This window comes from Littorina saxatilis, linkage group LG11, assembly GCF_037325665.1.
Source record: "Littorina saxatilis isolate snail1 linkage group LG11, US_GU_Lsax_2.0, whole genome shotgun sequence".
Lineage (NCBI taxonomy): Eukaryota > Metazoa > Mollusca > Gastropoda > Littorinimorpha > Littorinidae > Littorina > Littorina saxatilis.
The window spans coordinates 17668181-17693275 of NC_090255.1; the positions used below are offsets into that span (position 1 = coordinate 17668181).

Here is a 25095-nt window from a genome sequence, read left to right on the forward strand (position 1 = left end):
ACAGTTAATTGAAAATAATGACACCAGGCGGTTGAGATTTCTAACGGAGATATCTGTAATTTGGATATTGGTGCTGGTGTTTCTAGCCAAAGGTGTGAATCTAAATGAAAACAGGTGTTACTGTTAGCACCGGGGCTGGGCAGTTGCCGCCATTGCCGGTCAGTCTCAATGTATGGCACACTGCGAATGCATATTTTGCGACTTCGTGCAAAAGTTGGCGAAAAGTAACGCGCGCGAAGCGAAGGTGTCACGAGGCCGTACGCATCCCCGCATGAAAAACGCAGAAATAACGCATGCGTCACGCAGAATCATGCTGGCTGGGTCAGTACAGTACTTGCAGCAAGTGGCTTCGCCCCCCCCCCCCCAACCCCCTCCCCCCCTTCCGACCGAGTCCTGGTCATTGATCCCCTAAAATCACACTGCTGCCGGACTCGTCAATAACATCTTCTCTATTAGTAGAAAACGTTTGCCCCCCCCCCTCCCCCTCCCCCTTTTGACTATCATCATTGCGATCACCCGCTTTATACATGTTTTTACCGTGTTAGGATGCCGGCAGTAGACTGTGTTATTTAAACATAGCTGAATAAGAATAGCCAACATCACTGCATTCTTTCTTATCAATATTTTTTTCTCTCCAAATACTGTCGGCAAACTTTCGCAGATCTGTGGTGGTTCACTTTATCGTTCTCGCAAAAAAGGTGTCTTTCACGATGCTCTTTGCAAAGATCACCGAGTACAACTCGTAGCACTGTCCATTTAGCTATTTTTTTGGCTCACGTAAGTAGCCTATGCGATCGTAACTTTGTCTGTCTGTGCGTGCGTGTGCGGTGCGTCCCGCCAGCGCTACGTGTCATTTGTGCTACGTATCGTTTGCGCTATTTTCTGTAGTGCTATCGACACAAATTGCCAAAAACAGTAGTGCTATCGGCACGTAGTGCTATTGCCACAATTCACACATGCCATTATCACTACGTCTCAATAGAACTACGTGTCGATATAACTATTTTTGAAAATCCAATGTACTGTAGCGCTACGTGTCGATTGCGCTACGTGTCGATAGCACTACAACATGTTCAAACGGCAGACACTTCCCTTTGTGCTTGCGTGCGGGTGTGTATATATATCTATATATATATATATACGACTTGTGTCTGTGTGTGTGTGTGTGTGTGTGTGTGTGTGTGTGTGTGTGTGTGTGTGTGTGTCCGCGATACACGCCCAAGGTTCCCGATGGATCTGTTATTTGGTGGGCATATTCAGGTAGACCCCGGACACAACCTGCTCGATGAGATATTTCAACACGTGCTCTCAGCGCGCAGCGCTGAACCGATTTTGGTTTTTCTCTGGATCCATTCCCAGTAACTCTTCCTTATCTTCTCCAGTGTTTTCAGCGTTTATCTCCCTTCCTTCGTGTGGCGTCAATCCATATTCCCGTTACTACGTTACTATTTTTAGAATGTCACTGCACTGTCCAGAACGCTTTCATTGCACCCGTAAGTTGTCCTTACTGTAAAAGTGAAAAGGTCGAATCAATTTATAGCCACGCGAAAAATACACTGTCATCTATCTCTATATATTTATAGATATAGATATACATATATATATATACGGCTTCTCTGTGTGTGTGTGTGTGTTTGTGTGTGTGTGTGTTTGTGTGTGTGTGTGTGTGTGTGGGCAACACCTGTGGATTGTAGAGTTCTGTTTGTGATGTGGTCTGGCGGCTTTGGTGTGTCTGTATGTTCAGGCCTTCCTTCGAGAAGCCATAACAGTTATTCTCAATCCCGTTTGAGTGGACTTCGCCTTCAAAGGTGATTGTGGTGTTTCGGCACTCGGTTACATTTGGCGTCGTCGACAGCGATGGGACTCGACATGAAATGTTCAGGCCACTGAATCATTTTCGTGCTGTTCCCATTCCACCTGGGAGGGACCTAAGCTTGGCGGGTCTATGGTTCGGAACTTTAGGGACAATATGAAGTTCATTCAAAGGGGGTCGAGTGTGACAGGGAGACTACCGTCGCCCTTCACAGCAGACTCTGCAGAGTTGTTCGCCTTAGAAGTTGTGGGCTTTCCTTGCATGTACCCGTAAGTTGTCCTCACTGTAAAAGTGCAAAGGTCGAATCTATTTATCGAAAAATCCACTGTCATCTATCTCTATATCTATATATATATATATACGACTAGTGTCTGTCTCTCTGTGTGTGTGTGTGTGTGTGTGTGTGTGTGTGTGTGTGTGTGTGTGTGTGTGTGTGTGTGTGTGTGTGTGTCCGCGATGCACGGCCAAAGTTCTCGGTGGATCTTTTTCAAATTTGGAGACCGTATTCAGCTACACCCCGGACACAACCGCAGCGCTGAACCGATTTTGGTTTTTCTCTGGATCCATTCCCAGTAACTCTTCCTTATCTTCTCCAGTGTTTTTAGCCGCGTTTATCTCCCTTCCTCCGTGCGGTGCGCCGGCAAAGCCGGCGTACACCCGCCTATGCCGGGTCCCCGGCTCAGCCGGGTATTCGGCTCGACTTCTTTCCGGCGCAGCCGTACCCGGCGAAGCGGGTATTCATCTAGTATTTATATATATACATAGATATATACGGCTTTTGTGTGTGTGTGTGTGTGTGTGTGTGTGTGTGTGTGTGTGTGTGTGTGTGTGTGTGTGTGTGTGTGTGTGTGTATGTGTGTCTGGAGGCAACACCTGAGGATTTTAGAGTTCTGTTTGTGATGGGGTCTGGCGGCTTTCGTGTGTCTGTATGTTCTGGCATTTGAGAAGCCATAACAGATAATATAGGGTTTAGAAATAAGCTCTAAAATTCTCAATCCCGTTTGAGAGGACTTCGCCTTCAAAGGTGATTATGGTGAACCGCCACGCTGTCTGTCTCTGTCTCGCGATTCACCCCGGCAAAGCCGGGTATTCCTCTAGTATATATATGTCTGCATGGCTGGCTGTCGGATCTGTCTGTCTCTGTCTCTCTGTCTGTGTGTGTGTGTGTGTGTGTGTGTGTGTGTGTCTCTCTCTCTCTCTCTCTCTCTCTCTCTCTCTCTCTCCCCCTCTCTCTCTCTCTCTCTCTCTCTCTCTCTCTGCACCTCTCAATCGCTCTTTCTCTGTACCTCTTTAAAATCGCTCTCTCCTTGTCTCTCCCGCTCTCCCCCCCTCTCTCTCTCCATCTGTCTTCTCTCGCTCTTTCTTTCTCGCTCGCTCTTTCCCCCTCCCCTCTCTCTCTCTCTCTCTCTCTCTCTCTCTCTCTCTCTCTCTCTCTCTCTCTCTCTCTCTCTCTCTCCCTCTCTCTCTCTCTCTCTCGCATGATACCGTATAAACATACACGGATGTTTTTCTGTGTGTGAATTTGTGTGTACGATACCGTGTGTACGTATGCGTTTGTGCGTGTGCGTGTGTGTGTGTGCGTGTGTGTGTGTGTGTGTGTGTGTGTGTGTGTGTGTGTGTGTGTGTGTGTGTGTAATGAAGAGAGAGAGAGAGAGAAAGAGAAAGAGAAAGAGAAGAGAGAGAGAGAGAGAGAGGGAGAGAGAGAGAGAGAGAGAGAGAGAGAGAACTCAGAACTCAGAACTTTATTACATAAGGAGAGAGAGAGAGGGGGAGAGAGAAAGAGAGAGAGGGAGAGAGAGCTAGATAGAGAGAAAGAGAAAAGAGAGAGAGAGCGAGAGAGAGAGCGAGAGAGAGAGAGAGAGAGAGAGAGAGAGAGAGAGAGAGAGAACAAGAACAAGAACAAGAACATCATTTATTCTTCAGGCCTCTAGCCCCTAGAATAGGGTCGTTACAAACAAAAATACAAGTCAAAAATACATACAGCGGCAAAGCAACACGAAGATACAAAACTAAACACATACAGCGGCAAAGCGACAAAGATACAAAACTAAACATACACGGTAAAGTAATACAGTCACAATCAGTCGTCTTGAGCTATGTTTTCAGTAAACTCCAGGCGAGTTTTTAGAGCAATAAACAAGTAAATGCTTAATCTACGAATATCAGATGATGAGCCGTTGCGGAGAATATTCACACAATTTAATGAGTTATATCTTGTATTTAGAAACTTAGCCCTGGCGTTTGCATACAATGGACAATCAAATACAAAGTGCTTTTCGTCTTCCACAACATCACAGAGCTTGCATAGAATATTCCTGTCCCTTCCAAATGTTCTTCTAAAACACGAAGCTCCAATAGGCAACACACCCAGACGCAATTTGATCAAACAATCGCGGAAACATTTTTTGTCAATGAAATCAAAGTACTTCTCACTTTCAAAAACTGTTTTGAATAATCGGTAGTTTTGATAAATGTCATTACTTATAAAGGAACCATTCCATTCCTGCAAATACATATCAGCCATTCTCTGTTTAAACAAAGAAATAAATCTAAACAACGAAGTGACTGTGGTAAGATGAACAAAGTTAAAAAACAAAGGAATACTGTACTCACCAATACAAGAACGGGACAAGACGGTACGAATTTTCGCTTATGGAAGCTTCATCAGGAAAAACAAGAACACAAAAGACAACAAAAAGCAGACGCAACACGGAACGAACAAGGTTTGAAAGAAAATGGAGGGGAAACACGCAAAAAAGGGAAGGAACTCTAGGAACGGAAATGAATGAAAGGGGAGAGAAGTGGTTGGATGATGTCATGGGCACAGGCATACTAGACTAAAAGTGATACACATTCATAAAAAGGGGGAGGGGAGGGGGGGGGAAAGAGGGGAGAAAAAAAAAAAAAAAAAAAAAACGGAGAGGGGGGGGGAGGGGGGGGGGAAACGTACGCACGTACACGCACACATACACACAAACACAAACACACACACACACACATTCACACACAAACACACACACACACACACACGTACCGTAAATCCACAGTAGGTTGGGGAATACACTGAGTACATCACATTTTCGCATTCAAACCGTCAGGTGTGGATGTGCCCAGGAATAATATAAAATCGGACTCTACTTGTTTTCTGTCTGTGGAGGTGCTGTACATTTGCCAGACACCTTTCACACGTGCATCCAGGGAGGTGTGGTTGCTGCTGTTGAAATGTTGGGCAACAGACCTACAGCGGCGATGCCGAACATCTGCCAGATGTTCGGTGAAGCGGGTAGAGAGGGTTCTTTCGGTCTCACCAATGTAGAGTACTTTGGGGCATTTGAGACAGGATATGGCATAGATGAGATTGCGGCTGGTGCAAGAGAACGTGCGTTTAATGTTGAAATCTTTTTGGGGGCCGGTCAGAGTGGTAGAATGGCAAATGTGGGGGCAGGTGTGGCAACGAGGGTTCTGGCATGCGTGTGTGCCGGGTTGTAGGGGAACTGGCGAACGAAGAGAGGATCGAACCAGGGAGTCTCGAAGGTTGCAGTCCCGTAATAAAGAAATAAATGTTATTTTTCACACCCCACCCCTTGTTGCAACCAAACATATCCAAACCCCGTGCTAAACAATGTATTCTTTACATGTGTTGCCCAGCATGTTTTACCTCGCTCGTCCAAGTTTTTTAACATTAAGTTTGCCTGTCTGGGAATTCTGGATATATCTAGTGTCAACAGCTTCAACCAATATTTTATGCACCTTACTGCACTGTTGATGTACAAAGGGTAGCGTCCCAGTTCTCCATACACAAACTTGTTGGATACTTTAAGAGGAACACTTAAGAACCTTTTGCATGCAAGTGTGTGAACCTTTTCTATATTGTCTAATCTTTGGAGACCCCACATTTCGGAAGAGTACATTAATATGGATTGCACCTGGGAATCGAAAATTTTGAAAAAACAACTTTTGGAGATATCATTCAGTTTTCTAACGTGTCTAATACAGTCAATGCATGCTCGCGAGAGAGAGAGAGAGAGAGAGAGAGAGAGAGAGAGAGAGAGAGAGAGAGAGAGAGAGAGAGGCAGAGAGAGAGACAGAGAGAGAGATAGAGAGAGAGAGAGAGAGAGAGAGAGAGAGAGAGAGAGAGAGAGAGAGAGAGAGAGAGAGAGGTAATTGAATTTGCCTTTTACCGAATGGAAACTATTGTCAAAAACAGTGCATTAGGAACTAAAACCACCCAACCATGAAATAAAAAGCACCCTCCATCCCTCTCTCTCTTTCTCTCTCTCTGTTAACTGTCTCTCTTTTCCGCTTTCTCGCTCTTTCTCTGTCTGTCTGTCTGTCAATCCCCCCCTCTCTCTCTCCCTCTCTAATTTCATAACAGAATTTGGGAGAGAAGAAAAGGTTTCAATATCCTCGGTTATACCTTGTGTCAATATTTGTAATGTAAAATAATGCAATAACACTGTCTTACAGTTTGTCAAAAACAAAGCCCTTTTTTTCTAAACAGATCAAAATCCGAAAGAAACAACTGAAAATCATGCAGAGACTTTCTTCCAAAAAGTACAAATCTCTGGCAAAGTGAAAGGAACAACAAAATAACAAAATATTCCTTCAGAGAGAGCGAGAGAGAGAGAGAGAGAGAGAGAGAGAGAGAGAGAGAGAGAGAGAGAGAGAGAGAGAGAGAGAGAGAAAGAAAGAAAGAAACAGAGAGAGAGAAGGAGAGAGAGAGAGAGGGAGAGAGACAGAGACAGAGAGAGAGAGAAGGAGAGAGAGAAGGAGAGAGAGAGAAGGAGAGAGAGAGAAAGAGAGAGAAGGAGAGAGAAAGAGAGAGGGAGAGAGAGATATATATATATAGAGAGAGAGGGAGAGAAGGAGAGAGAGAGAGAAGGAGAGAGAGAGAGAGAGAGAGAGAGAGAGAGAGAGAGAGAGAGGGAGAGGGAGAGAGGGACAGGGAGAGACAGGGGACAAGTTTCTCACAGGTCATCATGCCTTCTTTCTTTGCGATTGAAGATAGGCCTACATTTTGATTGCTAATTGTCATCTTTCTTACACTTTTGAAGAAAGTTTTAAAGGGATTGGAATTCAAAACAAAGGGCGTTTGACTCATACATAACATTGCCTTCTTTGAACTGCACAGACGTTTGTGTGTTCAACAACATCACAGATCTATGAGAAAAGTTCAGTCAACTGGGCAGGGGTAGGAATAGGGGTGGGTTGAAGAGTGGCATATTTGAAAGAAGACAGGAAGTGCACCAAAGAAAACTATATGCGTTAGTAGTTCCAGGAAGGCAATATGCCACACACATTCCAAGCAAACGTGAGCCGAGTGAGATGATGAATAAAGAAACATGTATCCTTGTGTGAAACTGTTCATAATGCATTGGGACACATTTTGAAAAACTGTAGCAGAACTTATAGAAACGCACAAAATATGTTGGTATGTGGACATATTTGAACGAAAAAGGTGGATGGAGGATCTGCAAGAGCACAGTAATGAGGAGCCCGTTTAGACCTCAGTAAAAATAATGTTAATTTGGTATTCACATTTGACAGACAAAAGTTCGTTACATTGCCCAGGTGTTTGTTTTGGGGTGGAGTTGAAGAAAAGGGCAGTGAAGCTAAGGCCAAACAAAAACATTTGTCATCATTTTCACGAGTTTTCATTCACAAGCACCTGGGAAATAAATCTCATGTTCCCCAGGCAATAAATCCCCGGTTACCATAGTTGCATGAAGCAGGTTATACATGGATAATCAAAAGCAAACACAATAGAAACGCTCCGGGATTCTTCGGCTCTTTTCATTGGTGTTTCCCCAGACCTAAACAGACGACGAGAGAGAGAGAGAGAGAGAGAGAGAGAGAGAGAGAGTGTGAGGGGGGCAGAGAGAGACAGAGTGAGTGAGCGAGCGAGCGAGCAAGAGAGAGAGGGGGCAGAGAGAGAGAGACAGAGTGAGTGAGCGAGCGAGTGAGCAAGAGAGAGAGAGACACACACACACACATACACACACACACACACACACACACACACACACACACACTGAAACAGACACACACACGCACACACTGAAACAGACATACATATATGTACACATGTAAAGCCGAGCGGTCTTAGCTTCACATTAACTCTAACTGTCTGTGTCTGTGTCTTTGATGTTATTCGTGTTTGAAGGTCATTTGTCAGGATGGCAATCACACGACAGGACAAACAGACACACAGAATATAAACTCAAGAAGAGGCAGGTAAAGTTCGAAATTGTATTGCATCAAAACAAATCATAAAAACAACTCAATACAAGGCGTTGGTTCTTTTCAGAAAATATATCTGTACATTGGTTCACTCTATTCCTGTAATTTTCCTACTACTCGAAAAATATTTTAAGTCCTAAAATGGCTGAAAAATTGGGCATGACCCGTAGGTACCCTTAGCAAAATACGCTACTGAAAGCAATATCCTATGTCCTAAAATGGCCGAAAATTTGGGCAGAGGTTCGGGGCCTGAGTAAAAATAAAGTAAAAGAGCAAAGCGACGCCACTTTACTCGCCGTGTGGTAACCTGGGACTGCGGAACGTTTTTTGTTAACCCTGTCAGTTCAGTCCACAGGGCGGAGTCCGGTATACCATTTAGACACTTAAGCCAGGTTGGTTGCCAAAACTCCGGAGGACAGTTTAGAGATGACAACAAATACTTCTCAGTACTCAGGTTTGGACTCATCCACAACCATTCCCACCGAAGCAATGCTGTAACCCTAAGTGGTGGTGGGGAGTCCGGTATACCATTTAGACACTTAAGCCAGGTTGGTTGCCAAGACTCCCCCGAACCTTGAAAACTAACAGCTTATATACCTTCCATGACTGTCCCTGACGTCACAGCTAAGGAACCAATGAAAACGTCGCACTGGGATCACATAACAAAATGGGGAGGGAGGGGGGAGAGTTTCGAGGCTGCTATCAGTCTCCATACAAGCTACAGTTAAAACCCCTCAAACATACACAAAAACTCCTGTACAAAGAAAACTACATCAAAAACGCTATAAAGAAATACATCAATAAAATGGAAATTCTTCGACGCATCATTTGATACCAAACACTCATTGGTTATCAACACTGTGAACAAAGTGCAAAACCTCTGACTATTATCTCGCGAAATAGTCATGTCACACCAAAAACCGTATGCAGTTACAAGTTAACCACAATCAAACACAGTGTATATTGAACAGGCTTCTCATATGTAGATAATAAACCTAAAATCTACATTCTACTAAACAAATGAATACAGAATACATATTTATATCGAATACATGGGTAAAAGAAAGAATGATATACATGTAAAAGCTACATAAAAGAAAAGAGAGAGAGAGAGAGAGAGAGAGAGAGAGAGAGAGAGAGAGAGAGAGAGAGAGAGTGTATGTATGTGTATGTATGTGTGTTCGCCTGTGTGTATCAAGTATTATTCAACATAGAAGTAAAGAATCCGATCAAGCTGGAAAGAGGGTTGGGGGGGGGGGGGGGAGGTGAGAGTTGGATGTCGAAAAACAATGCTTTCGCGGGCGGTCCACGTGCTCAAAACTAAGCCGTAGCGAGTTTGTGACCCAGGGTTCATATCCCGTCAGTCAAGCCGGCGCCATCGTGTCAAAACCAATTAACCAATTAATTCTACCGCAAGAGAACAATAGAAAAGTACTATATCATTCCTATCTCCGAACAATTTACTAGGGGAAAGAACAAATATGATTTTAGAGTGTGAATCTTAATTCCACACAGTTTCAATACTAACTTAGATAATATATTCTGCTCTCAACGCTTTCTCTTCTTCTTCACTCTATATATTTTAAGAAGAAAATTACATATGGAGAAAAGACAAAAATATTCCTGTAGTCGCTTTTCTCCACACACACACAAACCAGAAGGAGTGAGAGCGAGAGAAAAAATGAGAAAGAGAAAGTCGTCAGTAAGTAGTGGTATTGACACGTAGCAATAATGACACGTAGCGCTAAAAGATGTAGTGCTGTCGACACGTAGTGATAAAGAACGAATGATAGCGACTCATAGACAAATTATTTGTAGCACTAATCAACGTAGCGATAGCGGCACGTAGCACAAATGACACGTAGGACAAGTGACACGTAGCACAAAATGACACGTAGCGCTAGCGATACGCACCCCAGGAAGCTAACAGCAGGCGCCAGGCTTTTGTAGAAAACAAAAACAAGAACGCTGAAGCGTTATTAACTATTAAGTCATCTGAATGTGAGGAGCCAGAATGTTATGCCGCATTAATATTGCAGATTAAAGTAAAGCGGGGCTCACACACAGGCGGAGCAAGCGGAGCAGGCTGCTCCGATCCTGCTCCGCTCTCCACCTGCCCTCTCACACACAAGCTCCGGTTCCGGAGCAGGCTGCTCCGATCCTGCTCCGGTAGGGGATTCCCCTATGATATGACGTAGTTTCTCCACTCGCGCTGTCTGATGGGAAATATTTTTACACGTGGATAAGCAGTGGCGGGAAAAAACACCGTGATGTTTACCAAAGGAGACAAAAGTCTTGTCTTTTATCGCAATTACTGAACATCTTTCTGAATGGACTCTGTATAAGTCAGAGTGTGTGCGTGTGTGCCATTGCGTTTGAGAGCTTTTCAGACACAACATATGTGAGTGTGGGGGTCGGGTGAAGAGAGAGGTGGACTAACAACTGTTGGGACATGTTTTAAGTTTTGGTTCTTTTTTGTTTTATCGAGTTATATCCGAAGCTTTAAAGATGTTCAATGTGAAAAGTTACACTAGTTTCCATGGAATCCATTCTTTTCTTTTAGATCTACTACTAACAATCTCTCTTGCAGACGGTTAGACTGTTGCTTTATGTTACGCGCAATATGGCTTTGATTTAGATATTTTCATTTTGTGTGTGGTTTGATTTAGCTTCATTCTACTCAGAAGAAATGTTTTAAACATGATTACAAAATCTTACTTTATGGATGTTTGCAAATAGAAACGTACGTGTGTCAACAGCGCAACAAGTTTCTAAAGAGGACGACATAGAACGCTCATGGCCGGAGGGGGGGGGGGGGGGGGGGGTCCCAATTGTATTAAAGGTTCATTAGTTGAGGGTGCTAGGGGTCTGGACGTTTTGAAATCTAGATGAGAATATGCGCGTTCTCCGAGTATTTGTCATGATTTATTGATTTTTATTTTATTTGTTCACCCTTGGAGGAGATACATGTTCAGGCCGGGGGGGGGGGGGGGTGACAGGAACCCCCCCCCCCCCCCCCCTGGATCCGTCCATGACGCTAGACAAAAAAGTATCTGTGCTGTAGCTTTTTTATATTTTTAATCTCACCCTCATTTTTGAATGTTGTTTTCACAGACACACACACACACACACACACAAACACACACACACAAACACACACTTTTGATCCCATTCCATGTACTGCGAAGACTTTATTCAGGGTCTTAGTAGTACTTAAACATCCAATCGCAAAGCACAAGCCTGAGCTGAGAATAGATATATATATATCAATGTGTAAAATAATGGTGATTTGTGATCAAAGCACTTCACAGGGAAGCTTGTTTATATACATGTCTTATGTATGTGTCTTCCATCGCCATCAGAACTCCACACCAGCCTGCAAAAGTATAAACATAAAAGGTGACACAAATGAAACAAATGCAGCCCACAAAAATGCTTAATACTTCTTGACCTGTAATATTTGGTGATTATTAACTATCAATCAATCAATCAATCAATAATGAGGCTTACATCGCGCGTATTCCGTGGGTACAGTTCTAAGCGCAGGGATTTTTATTTTATTTTATTTTATTTTATTATTTTTTTTAATGCAATTTATATCGCGCACATATTCAAGGCGCAGGGATTTATTTATGCCGTGTCAGATGGAATGTTTTTACACAATACATCACGCATTCACATCGGCCAGCAGATCGCAGCCATTTCGGCGCATATCCTACTTTTCACGGCCTATTATTCCAAGTCACACGGGTATTTTGGTGGACATTTTTATCTATGCCTATACAATTTTGCCAGGAAAGACCCTTTTGTCAATCGTGGGATCTTTAACGTGCACACCCCAATGTAGTGTACACGAAGGGACCTCGGTTTTTCGTCTCATCCGAAAGACTAGCACTTGAACCCACCACCTAGGTTAGGAAAGGGGGGAGACAATTGCTAACGCCCTGACCCAGGGTCGAACTCGCAACCTCTCGCTTCCGAGCGCAAGTGCGTTACCACTCGGCCACCCAGTCCAACTATATCTTATGCATGACAAAGGTCAACACAGTGGCGAGTTCACAGGTCAAATGGAGGGGTAATTTGGAACACTTTTGAGTTTTGATCTAGCAGTAATCTTCTTTTTTCAGCACATTTTCAACACAAAAAAAGGATTAAAACATTACGTCTCCAATGAGTTAACAAGATCGTAAGATTTTGTTGATCTTGACCGAGTGGATTTTGTGTATACAAGTGTTATCTGATAGTTACCTTATTGCTTCATGTGTCATTAACGGTGTCACTGGTTGTCTGAGGGATGCATTGACTAAGATCTCATATGCTAGATGTCGAAAAACTACTCAAATTACCTGCCCTCGAAAGGGTGGTAACCAAGCTACAAAAAAGACGCCATAGGAAATTAAGTAGCGTGGAAGGATGGGAGGGTATAAACTATGAGAATTGGGTAAGTATATTAATCAAATGAAAATTTATTATTGAAATTTTCATTTAAATTACATAGTTTATTCCCTCCAAAACTAACAATCTTAAATTCTTTAATGCTTAAATCGGGTTAATTAGTGTACGGCTCCATATTAAACATGAAACGGTTGAGTCTATCCCCGAATTCGGATTCTTTTTGGAAAGAGCCCAAAAGACAGACCATTTCACCTACAACATTGCAACTTTTGGTATTGGTCATACCTAAGCTGAAATTAATGTATAGCCTGCAAATATAAAGTGCGAAATGCCGTTAACGGTCTTGCAGGCAACTAGACTAGTTAGCTATCCTGCCTATGCAACTGACTCACGAAGTCTCGCACACAGAAAAACAAATGAGGGAAGGGGCACCAACCTGTGTCGTCTTCAACCAATAAACACACACACACACACGCGCGCGCGCGCACTAAAGATGAATATTGCATATATGCATAATGCAGAAGAAGACAACTTAATCTGATTATTGCATCCAACGCTACATACCTTGTTCATATTCTGTTCTGCACTGTGCCCAGTGTGGGCTGGTGTATGTCTTTAATTTTCCCATTGTACGTAGATATGCTTGCAGTAAAGAAAACACACCTGCAAGATAACAAAATCAGATAGCACGAGGAAATTATACAGCTCGCAAAACACAAGAACACATAGATTTTGTTTTATGCAAATCTGTTTGAAAATTCACATACGATTACGACTGTATGCCCTGGCATTTGTTATATTTCTGAGACCAGAGAAAGGGAAAAATATACTGTAATAGCTCAGAAACTATTCGGTGTGCTGTTGGTTTCCTGCATTTGAATAATGCAAACCCACGTAGGCACAGTCCTCCCCATGTAAACGATTGTACTCACTCTGACCTGGAAAAGCTGTTACGTAAAATAAGATCATCTCTGCCCTTAGACACATACAACAACAAAAACAGCCGGACTGCTTTGCGTGCACAACAATTTGTTTTTGTTTTTATTTAATTAAGAAACAAATTTAAGAGAATTTTATTCCAGCTGAACAGAACTGCTTTCAAAATAAGGACTGGGCCTCTAACGGTATGTTACTCCTCATATTACAGACACCACTTGTTTGTCTTGGTATATATGGGTAAAATAATACCATCTTTAACATGGGCACATACTTCTGACTTATTTCAGTGAAGAGTGGAGGATGTGTGATTCATTACCTAACAGACACTGGTGTTAACATGTGAAATTCATGAAGCCAAAGATTCCCACTATGCACAGAACACTACCAGGCTATCATACTTTTGGTATGCGTTCCGGTAGAAGGTTACCCTCATTTTGTTTAGTTCGAGAGATCTATGATAGTTGACATTTTGGTTCAAACGTCATGGAATGTATCTTTAAGCTCTTATAAGGAAAGTTTGTCTTGTCACAAACCATGCAAAAGCACATTCCTACCTCCCAATGTAAGACTTTCTTTAATCTGAGTATCTTCCATTTAATAGTACGGCAATTAAACAAGAAAAGTCACACTCTGCATAGCGACACAACTCGATGCAAGTCACACATTGCATAATAACTCTCGGCAATTTAACCTCACAATCTGCATGTTTGCATAAAAAAAATGTTGTTTGCATGAAAAAAACACCTGTACCGTAAACTACCTTGTACTCGCCAATCCCCCGTATGCACTAATTTTCCTCAAAAGTAGGGGCTCGTGAAAAATCGTGTATTTGATCACTGGTTATGAGAATGATAGTAGGATTTGTTAATGTGTAAAACATGTCTATACCCTCATGTTTCTCACTATGTGACACACTCGTTCGTGTGTGTGCAAGTGCTTCGCCCGAATGGAGCATGGAAACCTAAACAAAGCAATACCTGTGTGCCATAGTTTTAGAACAAATGCTCATACATGTATCGCAAAAGAAAAATATGACTGAAGATCTGCTTCGCATATCTAGCGTTACGAGCAGCAGCGCTTGTGTCGGGACAAAAGTCATAAACTTGCACAATGAAACATCATAACTGCATTCAGTTCCGTTTTCCTGATCAAAGAGGGGGGAGGGGGGAAATGTATACATGTCAAACACAGCAACGTTTTATAAAAAAAAAATTAAAAAATAAAAAATAAAAAACACAGGTCAGTTTACTTGATCTCTTTAAATCCCCCAAGGTCGACCTCGTAAACCTTCGATGAGTCTCTCAATATTTGTCCACTTTTGACATGGCTATCCAAAGACTGCAGTGGCCAATGTATGAACTCAGCGGTATGTCTGCATTGCAGCCTCTTGTCATTATTCACTCGGCCAATATCTCTGTATTTTGTGAAGAGGATTAAAACCAAAAAGAAACTGTCGGGTGTTTTTTGCACCTTTGGATGTGGGGGTGGGTGATTACAAGGTACTATACCCTATATACCCTATACAGAGTTTGTTGACCCAAAGTAGGGGGTGGGCGTGTGCTCGATACTGGGCGTTTACAAGGAAGTTGACTGTAATTGTATATTTGAATTCAGCAGTTTGTTCAGCTCTATGTGTTTAAAAGTTTACCTTCATCATTTTGACATTCTCGTACTCAAATCACATCTCAGACAATGTTGTAGACTCCATTGATAGACGATGTGGTGCATGGGAGAACTGCAATCTGAAGAAAAGATTAAGAAAGAATACACAGAGGAAGAATAGTCACAACAACATTAGCAGCACCAACAGTCTATATGATTTTACTCAAAGAACATTTAATCATAAAATAAAAATCAGTGTCATGTCAGTGATCTAATGAGTTTGGGGAGATGGGAAGGGTGGGGGCTGTAGAAGGGTAGTTTGGGAACTGAGGGAAGTACGGGTGGGGATAAGCTGGCTATGTACACAGTTTGAAACTAATCAGCATGGTCATCTATATGTAGTGACTGGTGCAATATTTAACGAATTTAAAAGGACGACTCTGAAATGTATCATGTGAACCAACTTCTCAATAAACCAAATGAAGACCAGTTTAAAAAGTTACCTGTTTCATTTTGGAATGCTTTTGGTCCCATTACATCTCTGTACACTCCATTGACGTACTGTAGTAATAAAAAAACAACTGTTTAAGGAGAAAAAAGATTATGCAGGGAGGAAGAACAGTAAGAACAACAGAATCAGCAGCAACATTCACTAATCTTACTCCACATAACACTGAATCTCAGTGAAGAGTTAGTGATCCAAATATGTTAATTAAACAGAGAGACATAGAGAGATTGAGAAGGAGACAACAGCTATGTGCATGTGCATGTGCGTGTGTGTTTGTGTGTGTGTGTGTATTTGTGTGTGTGTGTGTGTGTAAATGTGTGTGTGTGTGTATGTGTGTGTGTGTGTGTGTGTGTGTGTGTGTGTGTGTGTGTGTATGTGTGTGTGTGAGGGGAAATTTACCCGGATCATTGTTGGCATCCTCTTGATCCTATCATGTCTGAGACTTTAGTAGACGTGCCTGTAGAGGGAAGGGATGGGGGAAGGGGGTGGAGGGTGTCGGTGTAACATGAAGGAGGGAGGGGAGAACCATTGGTAAATAAAACTCTTATATAATATCAACAGTTCTGAAACTATTTGAGCAAGAGTTCCCCATTACCACACAAAGGTGCAGATAGCAACAGATGTTGCACTGAGAGTGGGGGAGGGGGGAGGGGGGAGGGGGCTTTTAGAGGGTTGGTTGTTGGACTGTAGTATCTGAATAGCAGTGCTATGGGGTGAGGGTGGTGCTGGGGCGGAGTATGTATCGTATGTAACTTGAATTAGATATTAATAAGCATGATCACTCAGACTAGAGCTAAAAACGGTGTTAATCTTCACAGACATTACATAATATATGATTCATGAATTCACAAGCATGTACCTTTTGTTTTGCCCTTGAGTTTGGTAGAAGGCAATATTGAGTGTCGAACACAAGTTGCATTGATCACTGACACTGCGTCACCCTGCGGTCAATCTCCTCTGATCTGCAGATTGCACCAGCACAAACCCAAACAATGTTATGATCGCAAAAAGCCTGCATAGCCAATGGATCTAAGAACACAAACACTCGATGGATCTAATTAGAGAGTCTGCAAACGAGTCATTTTACGTTGGAAATTCTATGACAATCTGTCAGTCAATGAAGCAGATAGATCTGTCCCTGCGATTGTTTTTGCAAGCAGATAAATGTTTGAACTTCACTTATCCCGTTATCATTCAACAAATTGATATCTTGCATGATGAATTTTGTGCCGAAGAGCTGAACAAACAATCAAAATCAAGCAAGTGGTAGATCTACATTCAGAAGACAAACTTCAGTCGCAAAAAAACAAACTGACGAGAAAGAACCTAGCTTATTTACTGCTGTATTGATTTCGGCCAAACCAACGCATTTGCATACCGAAGTCATTCCTCCTTTGATTCCAATCATTGTACATGATCTTAATGCAAAAACATATACGAAAACAAGCTGATCGAAATGAGTAACATTGCACCTGCATTGACTGTACTGCGAAAGCGAAGGTCGTCTGCGACTGGAGATTTCGAAGTTGAACAGCAGCGTTTCTTCACACTCAGCTGTTGGCTTCCTCGGAAAAATGAAAATCGTGACTTGAAATCTTGCTGAAACCACATTCTATCTTTCCGTTTCGGCATTCTGGTGTAAAATCCATGAAAAAGTTCTTTCGAAAAAGGCGGCCGTCGTTATTTGGGATGCCACCTAGTGTCACACTACTATTTCCGGAGAAAGTGATGAGTGCGCTGATTGGCTGCACCGCTGCACCGGAGCCAAAAAATAGAAACGTGTCCTATTCCTTGCTCCGCTCCGCACACACCACTTTCTCCACTCCTGCAACGGAAGTAGCGTCATCTCTCCGCCTGGTGCAGCCTACTCCACCCTTGCTCCGCTTGCTCCACCTGTGTGTGAGCCCCCCTTAAGGAAACCTCATGGATTTCGCGGAAAATTGCGTATTTTTGTGTTTGCACTGCACACTTGAATACAAATATACAGATTTGCACAAAACTTGTTCGGTCTATACCTGAATTATTAAGGAATGCACGGTGCTGACGGGCGCAGTGGCGTGGTGGTAAGACGTCGGTGAATATTCATCACGTCAGGTGTGCTACTCTGATTGGCTGACTCGGGTCACGAGAATTCTTTGACTGACAGGCATAATAAGGTAGAAGCGCTCAAGTTCCCATTGCGTTCCCATTGAATGTCTTCACAGATTCATGAAATATGACGCTACTGCACCACTTTAAATCATATCATCTGACCCAGATGTCAAGAAATGGCCATAGATCACATTACAATCGCGTGTAGCCTTTCTCATGTGCTTGAATTTCCCTAGTAACTGCGGAAAGTCAAAATTTGCACATAATTCTCTTGAAATGTGTAAATACTTGAAGGCCAACGTTCACAAACACATTGAAGCAATGAAACAAATCGATGATATGATGCTATGACACCTTAGGCCAAAGTACAAACGGTAGTTTTGTGATGATATGTCATTTGTGAGGAATTACAGGTGATTTTGTGCAGAAACTTACATCGCGTGTCTCCCTTCGGACAGAAAAATAAGGGTGCAACCCGCTTCGGACAGATTTGCCTAGTGCAACCACGGTATACGGTGTGGACCGGCTTCTGTGGTAACCAGAGATCGTACTTATAAAGAAATACCGGGTAAGAAAGCGGTGGCTATCTCGATCCCTGCAGTATACAATGTTATGATTGGTTTAATAAATTATCGTGCTCATGAATGAACTTGAGTTTGGACGAACCACGCCTTGTCTCAATAAAAGTCAATTAAAACACTATGGACTCATTCTACGGTCCAGTAAAGACAAAAGCGGCTTGCAGACGTACCACACTGGGGTCATGCAACCTGGGTTAGGCCCACACAAAAAATAGTCTGTTTACGGTAACATAGGCAAAAAAAATAGGGTCGGTAGGTCGGGATTTTTTATGTTTAAAACATTTTTTTTTCTCCCAAAAAACATATTTTTAAGTTATTTTGCCAAAAATCAAAGACCTTTTTTTTTGGCATTTGGGGAAGAAAAAAAAAGTCTAGGGTCGCGCGAAAAAATAGGGTGGGTCGGGATACCGTAAACAGACTATTTTGTTTTTTGCCTTAGAAGAACCCGCAAATGTGGAAGGTCTTTTAATTGTCATACCTGCTGAGCATGTCTGTGTCGAGGGGAATGATACTAACGGGTGCAGCTAGGTACGTTCAGCGCCGGGTCCATAATGATAGTGATTACATGCTGGCGACACTGGTGACTTGAAATGTGTGCGTGTGATTCAAGATTCAAGATCACTGTAGTCGGCATGACATTATATCGTATTCTGTCGTTGTTTTCTTCTTCTTATGTGTGCATGATTTATTGGTGTGCTTCCACTTGACTAACAAGAGAGCGGCGAGAGAGAGAGAGAGAGAGAGAGAGAGAGAGAGAGAGAGAGAGAGAGAGAGAGAGAGAGAGAGAGAGAGAGAGAGAGAGAGAGAGAGAGAATTGAATTGAATTGAATTGAATTGAACTTTATTTAACAAGGATTAAGATTTAAGGCTACGCCTTTTCTTACAATCTGTCCTTGGGACGCACAGACACACAATGATAAAATTAAAAAATTAAAAATTAAAAAGTTTACCAACAAAAGGAGGTCAGAAAACTTCAGCACGTGATGATAAAGATGACGACGATGATGATGATGATGATGATGATGATGATGATGATGATGATGATGATGATGATGATGAGGCATGAAGAGCATACATATGTGGTTATTCATAAAATCAAACGCATACTATGCAAGTAATTATAAGTTCAAGCTGGTAGCAATCGAACATGTAGCAATAGTACAACAAAAATATGTTCAGAATATACAATGCACAGCATATCTTTGGCGTAATACTAAGTGTGGTAAATCAAAACGCGTTAAACTACTCAGACATTAAGTGTTTTTTGACACATTTTTAAAAACTTTTTAATGACTTTAAGTGCTTAAAGGATGATGGAAGTGAATTCCAAACTAATGTACCCGAAAAAACAAGACTGGTCTTATAAAGGTCAATTCGTGGAATCGGTGGGATCAAGTTGACCGACCCATATCTGTGGGTAGCTTTATTAAATAATGATGTAATGTAAATCGGCACTTTACCGTAATACAATTTATGCATGAAAATGGCTTTGTTTAACTTGAGATGCTTTTCCAGTGGAAGAAAGTTAAGCATTTTTAATTTCATATCTGTTGGGGCATTATCCTTTACGATGAGTTTAGCCGAGCGACGATAGAGAGAGTCTAACTTTTTCAAGTGGACAGCACTGCTGCCATCCCAGAGCGTCGAAACATAATTGATGTGAGGCATTACATGAGCATGGTGGAACATTTCCAGAGTCCTTCTGTCCGTAAATTGCTTTAACTGGGATAGGAGGAAAACGTTCTTGGCTACTTTCTTGCAAATACGCTGTAATTGTGCCTGTCACTTGAATTCACAATCAATAATTACCCCTAAAACGCGATGCTGTTGAACTTGTTCAATTGATTGAGAGAGAGAGAGAGGGAGAAAGAGAGAGAAAGAGAGAGAGAGAGAGAGAGGTCAAATCAAATCAAATCAAATCAAATCAAATCACATTCGATTTTACGAGGGTTGTGGCATAAGCATTTTTCGACCAGCTCTCGCCCAGAGAGGGACTACTCTGAGAGAGAGAGAGAGAGAGAGAGAGAGAGAGAGAGAGAGAGAGAGAGAGAGAGAGAGAGAGAGAGAGAGAGAGAGAGAGAGAGAGAGAGAGAGAGAGAGAGAGAGAGAGAGACAGAGATTGACAGAGACAGAGAGAAAGAGAGAGAGACAGAGACAGAGGTCAGTTTACAGTGAGTAAGTAGCAATGACGCCGCTGAATTAATTAAACGACCAACCCTCTAATAGGTCTCGAACGTTATCAGCACGGGACCCGTCTGTCATTAAAAGCTCCCCTGTCCTGTAAACTTCACCACAATGGAAGTCCTAACGGGTCCCTTTACTGTAGCCGAAAGATAATGTCTGTGTTTGTGTGTATGGGCTGGATGTGGGGATGTTTGCATTGATATGGGAAATACTCAAATGGTGGGTTTAAAAAAATAAGCGGTGGTGAGAAGAGGGGTTGGTGGGGGGGGGGGGGTAATTTATGTCTAAGACTGATGCAACAGACAATAAAGACCTTACCTGATTGGCCAGATTAGAGAAGTTAAAATTGGCAACGGGTTAGGTTAACCTACGCTCCAAATGTGCCACTGCAGGGCAAGTCGTTTCGTCCACCCGCCACTGACAAAATCCCGTTCACTGAGTTATCGGGTCTTTTTGTATTGGTGGTGGTGGGGAAGGGGGGAGGGGGGGTCTGGATTGAATTAGGAGGATCGAGGATGTACTGGCCTTTTCCGATATATTACTATTAATTTGCAGATGCTCGTAGGGTCATATAACTCTGCATTCGATATTTCAAACAACAACGTGTCACGCACAGACATCCAAACAGGCAGACTAGCAGACAGATGGACGGACACAGGCTGAGATGACACACAGTACGAGCCTAGATGACACACAGTACGAGCCTACAGTGTGGTCAGTCGATGCATCAACATGCAGTACAATGAGCCACCGAGTCCGGTTAGGGCTGGTGTGTAGGAGAAAGTGACCAGCCGAGTGGTAGTTAATCGCGGGGTCAGGCTGGTTAAAACTGAAGTTTGTTTGCAACAAATCCGAGCCCGCGGCTGGCTCCCTCCTGGTTAGGAACTCAAGTTTCTCGTGCACTCTCGGTCATACAAGACGGTGACGCTCCAATGATCGATTGCCGATCTGCGTGTCTTAACTCTTCCCTGGCCTACTCTCAGGTTAAATGACTCCCTCTCTCTGTCTGAAAGCTATCTTTTTTTCTGCCTGTCTCTATCTATAATTTCTATCTAACTCCCCTCTCCCTCCCTCCCTCCCTCTCTCCTCCACTCTCTCTCTCTCTCTCCCTCCCTCTCTCTCTCTTTCTCTCTCTCTCTGTCTGTCTCTGTCTGTTTGTCTGTTTGTCTCTCTCTCTCTCTCTATGTCTGTCTGTCTGTCTGTCTGTCTCTCTGTCTCTCTCTTTCTCTCTCTTTCTCTCTCTCTCTCTCTCTCTTTCTATCGTTCGCTCTCTCTTTCTCTGTCTGTCTGTCTGTCTGTCTGTCTGTCTGTCTGTCTGTCTCTGTCTGTCTGTCTGTCTGTCTCTGTCTGTCTGTCTGTCTGTCTCTCTCTCTTTCTCTCTCTCTCGTCGTGTGTCCGTGAAATGTTTCTGTGGGAAATCAGTTTGTTTTAATGAATATTCGATACAAGTGTCTCTCTCTCTCTCTTTTATCTCTCACAATCTCTTTTTCTCTCTTCCCTCTCCCTCTGTCTGTCTGTCTGTCTCTCTGTCTCTCTCTCTCTCTGTCTCTCTCTGTCTCTCTCTCTGTCTCTCTCTCTCTGTCTCTCTCTCTGTCTCTCTCTCTCTGTCTATCTCTGTCTCTCTTTGTCTCTCTCTGTCTCTGTCTCTCTCAGTCTCTCTCAGTCTCTCTCTCTCTCTCTCTCGCCCCTCAAAGTGCATCGATTACGACACATTCGGTCGCCAACAGCTGTAGATTACTTGTGTCCATTCTGCGCAAATGAAATGTCCAAAATATGCTGGTATTCGTGAGTAGTACATACCTGCAAAATATTACAACCGTCCATCAAGCTTTAAACTGGCGCTACTTCTAGCGACACCAAACAGATCAATATTACTTAGACTTGCAACCTTCATCATGAACGCGTTTAAAATACGCAGTGAGTGGGGACAGTGAATATGAGATATTGCATGATCTTGTTTTATGTGTATGCTATTTTTGTTGTTTTTGTCGATTGCTTAAAAAATAGTAATAATGTTTTGTTTTTTGGAAACGTTAATGTGATGCTTTGTATCAGAGATGCAACGATTATGCATATAACTGTTTGCAGATTTGCGTGTGGAAGGGCATGTGAAGGGCTAGATGGAGGGATGAATAGATGGATGACGGATGAATGGTTGGACAGACAGACGGATGATTAGATGGATGGATGACTGTGGGACATGAGATGGATAGATGGATGGATGGTTGGATGGATGGATGGATGGATGGATGGATGGATGGATGGATGGAAGGAAGACAGAGAGACATGAGTGAAGTGTGACAGAGACTGGATTTTGTGTTGATGCATTACTGTCCTTTTTCAAACGTTTTGCTGTTGTAATTGCCTGTTTTCACTGTCGTCATGTCGACTGTCATTACGATGATGATGATTATTATTATGATTAATATTATTATGATTATTATTCATGAAGCATGTAATTTTGAAACTTTGTACATCCCGAATTGAAATGGGCCCAAGGCCTAATCAATAAACCCTCCAGACTCCAAACTCCAGACTCCAGACTCTCTCTCTCTCTCTCTCTCTCTCTCTCTCTCTCTCTCTCTCTCTCTCTCTCTCTCTCTCTCTCTCTCTCTCTCTCTCTCTCTCTCTCTCTCTCTCTCTCTCTCTCTCTCTCTCTCACACACACACACACACACACTATCTGTTTGTACGCGTGCGTTGTGGATGTTTGTATCCCTGTGCGTATGTGTCTGCGTATGTGTCTTTCTGTTTGTCTGTGCGTACATTTCCTTGCATGAGTGTCTGTCTATATGTAAATGTCAACGCACAAGCCCGCCTGTACTGCAAGCCCACGTCTCATTGAAGTTAATTCGAGTACTTCCAAAATAATTAATTCTCCTCGATCAAAATCAAGAACATCTGAAGCGGAGTAGGTTGGAATTAAGATTCGTCATGGGGAGAGTGTTTTAGACACACATGAATACGGCCCCAACACCACGGGAGTCCCCACGTGTCTCCAACAGCGTTAGGCAGTCTGTAAAGTGTTCGCCAATAGACACCCTGTCGAGAACAGCTGTCGACAGATTTAGAGGTCCATTTACGGACTTGCTGATCAGATAAGGCAGCCAGTGAGAGCCAGGTTTAAGTTGTCGATATTTTCATGTGTTATCTCCCCTACCTTCGACGTTTACTAGACCGTTCTGTTTCAACTTCGCAAGCGTTTTGTTGTTGACATCTGTTTCGTCTGACAAGGAGCACACGGCTCCAGTGTCACCTGTGGACACGCAGACACGCACGCTGACACGTACGCTTACACGAACGCAGACGCGCATACACGCACGCACTCGCCCCCCACACACAGACACACACAGACAGAATGTTCAAATTGGTATATATTTCATTGATGTTTAAACAAAAAAAAGAATAACCTATTTCATGTGACCCTAGACACACACACACACACACAGACACAGACACCCACACACAGACACAGACACACACTCACAAACACGCACACTGACACACACACACACACAAACACACACACCCTCATCATTCATAGTTTTATGACACCATTCAACATTACCACGTAACAACGTTTATCACAAACAATGTTTGTCTTCAGATGACGACACGGCGGCCCGTGACCTGGCGAAGAAGGTGCGCGTGCTGGTGTGGGTCATGACGGGGCCCCAGAACCTGGACAAGAAGGCCGTGCACGTGCGCAACACGTGGGGCAAGCGGGTCAACAAGCTGCTCTTCATGAGCTCGCAGTGGAACTCCACGTTCCCCACCATCGGCCTCAACGTGTCCGAGGGCAGGGAGCACCTGACGGCCAAGACCATGCAGGCGTTTCGCTACGTGTACGAGAAGCATTTCGACGAGGCTGACTGGTTCATGAAGGCTGACGACGACACCTACCTCATCGCGGAGAACCTGAGGTACATGCTGTCCTCGTACGACACCAACCAGCCTGTCTACTTCGGACACATCTTTAAGGTGAGACGGAGGAGGAGTGGGTGGTGGTGGTGGTGGGGGGGGAGAGTTTGGTGGAGTGGAGGTAAGCTGGGAAATTCGAGAGAGAGAGAGAGAAAGAAAGAGAGAGAAGAGAGAGAGAGAGAGAGAGAGAGAGAGAGAGAGAGAGAGAGAGAGAGAGAGAGACGCAGACGCAGATAATTTATTCAATAGGGCATAGCCCCTTATGAAGGAGTACAGTGTTAACGTTGCAAATAATTTAACTCATCAGGTGCGAAAAGGTACAACATAATAATCGCACAAGACTACAGATTAAAACATACATTACACGGTATTTAACTAAGAGGTTACAACATCTCTTAATTTAAAGACTTTTTACAAATACAGGGATACATTTCTAACAACAGTTTCTTGAGGTGAAGCCAGGAGCCAGGAGAGAGAGAGAGAGAGACGCAGACGCAGACGCAGACGCAGATAGTTTATTCAATAGGCCATAGCCCCTTATGAAGGGGTGTGAACAAACGGTTCACATTGCATATAAATTAAACTCAACAGGTGTACACAAAAAGGTACAAAATAATAATCGCACAACACATACATTACACGGCATTTAACTATGAGGTTACAACATCTCTTAATTTAAAGGCTTTATACAAATACAGGGATACATTTCTGACAACAGTTTCTTGAGGTGATGCTAAAAGCAAGCTGAGTCGGAAAATGCTTGGGTTCTTATAATATTTAAATGGGATCAATTTTTCTCTTAATTTGTTATAGTATGGACA

The 25095-nt window shown here is 43.0% G+C and overlaps 1 protein-coding gene and 1 long non-coding RNA gene across 4 annotated transcripts in view; one reads left to right on the plus strand and one right to left on the minus strand.

Moving 5' to 3' along the window:
* Positions 1-25095, plus strand: part of LOC138979904 (glycoprotein-N-acetylgalactosamine 3-beta-galactosyltransferase 1-like) — a 60913-nt gene that overhangs the window by 24831 nt on the left and 10987 nt on the right. For both annotated transcript variants that reach the window (XM_070352673.1, XM_070352674.1), the window contains exon 3: positions 23961-24334. In XM_070352673.1, the coding sequence (XP_070208774.1) occupies positions 23961-24334 (374 nt within the window). The remainder of the gene's footprint in view (positions 1-23960; positions 24335-25095) is intronic.
* On the minus strand, positions 11206-17404 carry LOC138979897 (uncharacterized). Of its 2 annotated transcripts, XR_011460170.1 has the most exons (6): positions 16970-17404; positions 16357-16459; positions 15493-15550; positions 15036-15129; positions 13013-13111; positions 11206-11429 (listed from the first exon to the last, which is right to left on the minus strand). It is a non-coding gene; the product is annotated as an uncharacterized lncRNA (long non-coding RNA). The 2 variants fall into 2 exon arrangements; XR_011460171.1 differs by lacking the exon at positions 13013-13111 and having other exon boundaries at positions 11207-11429.